This window comes from Triturus cristatus, chromosome 1_2 (genome assembly GCF_964204655.1).
Source record: "Triturus cristatus chromosome 1_2, aTriCri1.1, whole genome shotgun sequence".
Lineage (NCBI taxonomy): Eukaryota > Metazoa > Chordata > Amphibia > Caudata > Salamandridae > Triturus > Triturus cristatus.
In genome coordinates, this window is record NC_140580.1 from 544,387,899 (window position 1) to 544,393,898 (window position 6,000).

Sequence of the window (6,000 nt, forward strand, 5' to 3'; positions counted from 1 at the left end):
GTGACGATGGGGCAAGACACGGCCCAGGGAGTAACGACTCGACCTACCTCCGTTCTTGCCTTACTGGAGCACCACTCCGGAACACTGCTCTTCACGAAGCAGGTACGTCGGTGTAAACACAATATCCGACAGCCTTGTACCTCCCGGTTCCTCCCTTTATAGGGCGTGTTTTCCTTGAGTTATGTAACAGCTCTCCTGTTTACATAAGGGCGTGTTTTCCCTTGAGTTATGTAACAGCTCTCCTGTTTACATAAGGGCGTGTTTTCCCTTGAGTTATGTAACAGCTCTCCTGTTTACATAAGGGCGTGTTTTCCTTGAGTTATGTAACAGCTCTCCTGTTTACATAACCTCTCAACCGCTAAGCATCCTGGGAGATGTAGTCCGTTTACGCTGGTTACCGTTTTCCTCCCCTCGCATGACAGGAATTCTTGACACCGCTTCCCCATTGGCTTGAGGCCAGCGCGGGGTCACTTTCCGGTGGTGGATTCCCCACTCCTTTAGATAGTCCGCAAATTCTTGCCCTTGGAAGGGTGGGCCGTTGTCCGTCTTGACCACTTCAAATATTCCGTGCGTGGCGATGGTCTTCTCGAACTTTGTGATGACCTCCGCGGCGGTCTGGCTTCCCACCACCTCGACCTCCGGGTACTTTGTGTAGTCGTCGATGATCACCAGGGCATAGCGTCCATCTGGGAGGTGCCCAAAATCTGCGCTCACCTTCTCCCATGGTCGTTGCGGGTTTTCCTCGGTGATGACGGGGTGGGGATGCTCCGGCTGACCTGACGCCTGGCACCAGGAGCATGTTCGGACCGTTCGCTCCACCATAGGGTCCATCCCCGGGAACCATACCTTGGCTCTCAGCCGACTCTTTGTCTTCACCATACCTTGATGGCCTCGGTGTGCCAGGTCTACTGCTTGCTGGGTCAGACTGGATGGGATCACCAGTCACGGGCCCCGAAGAAGACACCCGCTGGTGTCAACCGAGAGTTCATCCTTGACCCGTGTGAGCGACTCCAGGATGGCCTTGGCTTGCGGCGTTCGTCTGGCCATGGAGAACTGGATGGGGCGCCAGTCATGTGACTGGACGGCCGTCAGGACTAGTTGCAGACATTCGTCCTCCTGGGTGGCTGCTACGATTGTGTCGAGGCTCATGGGCAATGGCCGGGACCTCTCTGATACCATCCGGACATATTCTTCCGTGTCTTCAGCATCCTCTTCTTCCGCTTTAGTGGCTACTCTGGGATGTCTTGAGAGATAATCCGCGGGATTCGAGGAGCCTGGCTTGTACTCGACGATGTGGTTTCCAGCGTGGTCCCGACTGCCGTTTGCGGGCCACGCCCCTTTATTTATATCCAGCGCATGACGTCATGCGTCAGCGCTCTTCCCTCACCTCCGACGCGGGTAGACTATACCGCTACCCCACGTCGGAGGACACTACAGACACCAGGGGCAGAGGCGTGTCCTGGAGAGAGTGCCTCGGAAGACTGCGCCACATGTACAAAACCAAGGCAGGGCTGATTCGTCGGGACATCTGGTCGCCCTAAGTGTGACCTGCGTCAGGCTGCGTGTAAAAGGAGCAGTGGGAGACTGGTTTTCGTTCCCCCCTCCCTCCCCCACACCAGCTAACGGAGCAGGGGCTCATGACGCCACAACCTATCACACAGTTTCGCACGTTCAATTCTTTTTGTCATACATGCCTCCTATACAGAAAGCAATCCCTTTTTGTTACATTTCCCCAAGCACCTGCAAAGCCAATAGAGTAGGGTTTAATATGATAATAGCATGTGTGCATGCAAGTATGGATCCAACAACGCATGCAATTAGCCATGAGCAGTACACGTCCATCTCTTTCACAACAGCACAGACGTTCATTGTTCTGCCGTAGCCCGACAATGCAACCTTATTGCACCTTCCTTCTGCTCGATCGAGGCAGTGCCGGTTGCATCAGTGCGCGCACGGCTGCCAGAGAACGTACCTGGAAGGTCAGGGGTGACGTGCCTGCGTTGTGTTTGAACCCGTTCCTGCGCTACATCACCATTAACGGTCCTGGCGTTATTCGCTGCTGTATGCGTGGTGCTGTGCTGAAGTGCTGAGTGTGGCGAGAGATTTACGGTGGCTTTTGTAGTTACATTCTGCGGGTTGCTCCAGGGTTTGGCTGCCGGTGTTTGTCTGAAGTACTCCAGTAACACAAAAGGATGAGGGGTGATGCCCCGAAACGGATCCAAGGATCCTTATCAATCTTTAGCATTACGTCCATAATCTTTTTGTGTTCCCTGAAGTTCTGGAATATGTTTTTAGTGTACGACGAGCATTTTGTGCATGTGGTCTTACCGCGTACGTTAAAAGCGCATACCATTTTGCAGATTTCATTAAAAGTGCAAAGCCATTTAATTAAATATTGAAGTGCTAGTTTTACTCCTGGTATTTAAGTCACCACTGGGTTGTAGCATTGCTTTCAGTATCTGACTGCACGCTTACTATGTGAGAGTCGATGAAATAAATGTAGTTCGACGCTGCCTACCCCAACAGCCGATATTTGATTACTATCAGTGGAACAGTAAAGCGCTGAACGGTACCTGTCGCCGCAGCTCAGATGGCCCATATTTCGAGAAAGGCTCACGACAGGCGACAGGCCCAGGTCAGGAGAGAAAGTGAGCCCCTCGTCGAGGCTGTTCTCCGAGCTCCCTCGGTCACTGCTGGAGTCGCCGACGGCGTGCGGGGGGCTCTCCATCCCAGCTGGTCTCTGTTGAGAAATCAGAAGTGAAATATTATATTATTCAGCCCGCAGCGCGCGCACCAGCAGCGACAGCCCAATAGCGAAGAACAAAACGTGCACAGCAGTTTAGCCCCGCAGGTAATAAACACAATTCAGCACAGAGGGAGGTCCCTCCACTTGGGGGTATTCAAAAGATTTGCAAATGCATTATTTCCAAAACATGTTTTTTTGAAGTTACAAACGACACGTTAAACCCCTTGATTCTATGTGGAGCTGTCCAGTTTTATATTTCACGTTTAGTGGTGTTCTATTTGCTCTTGGAAGGTAAGAGAACTGGGAAACGGAGATACATGATTCGCCCAGGATTACACATTTCGGCGGTGGAAAGTCAGGTGAACTAAGTTTCTCTATTCCAAGGCTGACAATTTAGCCGCTGATCCGCGTCAGTTCAGTTGCCACATGCTGGTACTCTAGGTATATAAGCCAATGCTTGAAAATAAATAAAAGAAGTGCATGTACTCCTTGTCTCAGAGTACCTGTTTGCTTTTGAGTAGTGACGGTACTACTCTCGCAATTAAACGCTTTCGAGCAGTACTGAGAAGTGCCGGTACAATGCCCTCCAAATTAAAGAAGTGGTGCTGAGCACCTGATGGCACATGGTCCTTTAAAATACTGTCAATTGCAGCAAAACTGTATAGATAAAGATGCTTGGCCATTACCCCTCTCTCAGTGCGAGGTTTAGAAAGATGCCCCGGCTCGTCGTCAGCTGTGTTTACCCTGGCCACCGAAGCTCTGCTTTGAAAGTCCCTCTCAGAGCCCCGGCGTCAGCTGTTTGGTCCTGTCAGACAGCAGGCCCCGCCCCTGGATACCGTTGCTACAACACGCCGCGCGGCGCAGTTGTCACGGCTCTGCTAACACCAGCCATCTGCTATCACAAGCTATCCCAGTAATCTCCGGGCTCCCTGGCCCCAGGAGGAGAGACACCCGGGGCTACCAACAGCATTTCCGCCAAGACCAATGTTGAGCGGCGGACCCTCGGGTCATTACTTATTAGCCTCTGCCAGCCGGATAAAGAGCGGGCACAGAGGAGGGAAGAAGCGAGAGTCCAACCGCGGCCCACTTCTCCGAGAGGAAGGGTCTAGAGCAGCAGAATGCGGGGGGGGGGGGGGGGCGAGAAGGGGAAAGTTACCCACGCTGACTGACGCACGCGGCGTTGCTTTTTTAATAATCGCTGCTCTTTGATTATGTGAATTTGTTTCCGCAAGTATTTATGTCACTTGTAGGAGTTTCTTTGCTTTGTTTTCTGTGGACATATATACTCGGATGGTCAAGCACAGACATGCCCACAAATAACATGTAGAAAATCTTCAGTGACTGGTAAATGAAATTTTCAACGACGCAAAAATGAAAGGATAACTTGTAAATGAACCAACCCTTTTACCTTTGCAGCAGCTCTATCATGAAATAAGTTAGATAGTCTGTACTCCTGTGCCACTTATACCAGAGGTCTCCTTAACGAAAAAGATTTGCAAAATCTGCTGTCTCTCTTGCGAAAATGAGAGTAATATCTTTGTATGTCTTTTCCTTAAGAAAGTCACATCTGCAGTGACTTCCTACGCTCTACAAAACCATCAGACCTTAGGGTTACATTTTAATTCTTGGCCAAAACCATCAGACCTTAGTGTTACATTTTAATTCTTGGCCAAAACATTTTGCTGGTCGCAAGAGGAACAAAACACAGCACCCCAGAGTATAACATAGAAAGGTCAACCACATTGCTATGCATGGATTTTCTTTCGGTTCCTCTTCACCCCATGGCTTCCAATCCACGCGTATTTCCGGCCCTTGGCGCTGCAGAACAAAGGTCCACCCATGATTCCACTCCAAGGCCTACCTTCTAACACCTCTCTTCTTTTAGTCATTTGAAGCGAGTGGTCAGGGTGGTGGAATGTTTTTTGTGGGTAGTCTTACGAAAGAAATTTGGCAGATCCCCACCTCGCCCCTCTGCCAATGATCTCCCTCCTCTTTGCTGTTGTACTGCGCGGCGCCCAGACTCCACTCATCCCTAATTGAACGAACTATTAGTATTAAGAGCTATATTAAAAAAAACTAGGGTAAACCTGATCCCTTTATTCATTGGATGGGGGACTGTTATGCTCAAATTGTGTTAATTTGCTGACGAAAATCAATCCTTAGGTGAGTTCAATGCGTTTATTCTTTCAGATAGTCTAGATAAGAAGCATGCTGCTTCATTGCTATCTTAATCTGTAAATGGTAATATCATCTCTGGGAAGTCCACTCTCATCCATATTAATCCTATGTATATTTCAAAAACAGGACCTTCCTATTATCCCTTAGTGTGTGGTAAGAAAATAACAACGAACATCTGAGCTCCCTGTTTGAGGGGTTCCTGAGCAGGGCAGGCTTTAGCGCTGGTGACTCCTGGTGCAACAATCTTTTTGGGCGACCTCCCCCCCCCCCATGACCTCCTCCTTGGATTCCCTTACTACCACCCGGGAAAAGTGTCCCTCATCTCACCATAGCCCCTTTTTCACATACATTGCATTTGTTTCCAAGCCTGTTACAGTCTGGCTTTACTAATCCACTCAGCTATCCACATAGAAAACAGATCTGTTCTTTGCAGCAGGCATATTAACCCTCTGCACTACTTTATGGCTAGCCAAAACTGTCACTAGACAAAACTCAGACCTCTCTCTAGCAGGAACATCAATCACAAGAGTTATCTTGACATTTTTATTGCAGCCTGAAAACTGGATGCACAAGGAATTCTGCAGCAGGTGCTTTTATATTGTAAGACAGTTATTGCTAAACACAGCGCCCTTCCTGAGGTCAGTACCTCCCATCCAGGTCAGTGCCCAGTGCGGTCGCACTGCCCTACAGCTGGCCCTGTGACTGAGTGTGGTATTCTCCCCTATCCTGTAATGCATGATGAGTTTTGTTCAGTGTGAGAGGCAGTGAAAATCTGAACTGGGGCCCCGTTTTTCGAGGGGGGGTGCCAGGTAATCTGTGGCCCTCCTGCTCGTTCTGGCAAAGTACGCCCTCGATTGACAAGTGGAGGGCGGCGGTGACAGTTGACTATTTGATCCCGGATCTCTACCTCCAAGATGGCCGACAGGTGAGGAGCTCCGGCCGTGAGCTCCCTGGCTAGGGTTTGCCTTTTTGGCTTCTACCTCTGGTTTCTACACCCCTAGGATCCTCTACACCTGGGAATCTATTGACGGTGGTCCTCTGATTCCCTAATTCCCTTCAGCTAATTTGAATGCAGA

At 49.9% G+C, this 6,000-nt stretch overlaps 1 protein-coding gene across 3 annotated transcripts in view; it reads right to left on the bottom strand.

Moving 5' to 3' along the window:
- LOC146867599 (M-phase inducer phosphatase 1-B-like) overlaps positions 1–3,782 on the bottom strand; it is a 198,081-nt gene extending 194,299 nt beyond the window's left edge. For all 3 annotated transcript variants that reach the window (XM_085606393.1, XM_085606391.1, XM_085606390.1), the window contains exons 1-2: positions 3,433–3,782; positions 2,574–2,740 (exon numbers count right to left, since the gene is read on the bottom strand). In XM_085606393.1, the coding sequence (XP_085462519.1) occupies positions 2,574–2,728 (155 nt within the window). In that variant the 5' untranslated portion in view covers positions 2,729–2,740; positions 3,433–3,782. The remainder of the gene's footprint in view (positions 1–2,573; positions 2,741–3,432) is intronic.
- Between the last annotated feature and the right edge of the window lie 2,218 nt (positions 3,783–6,000).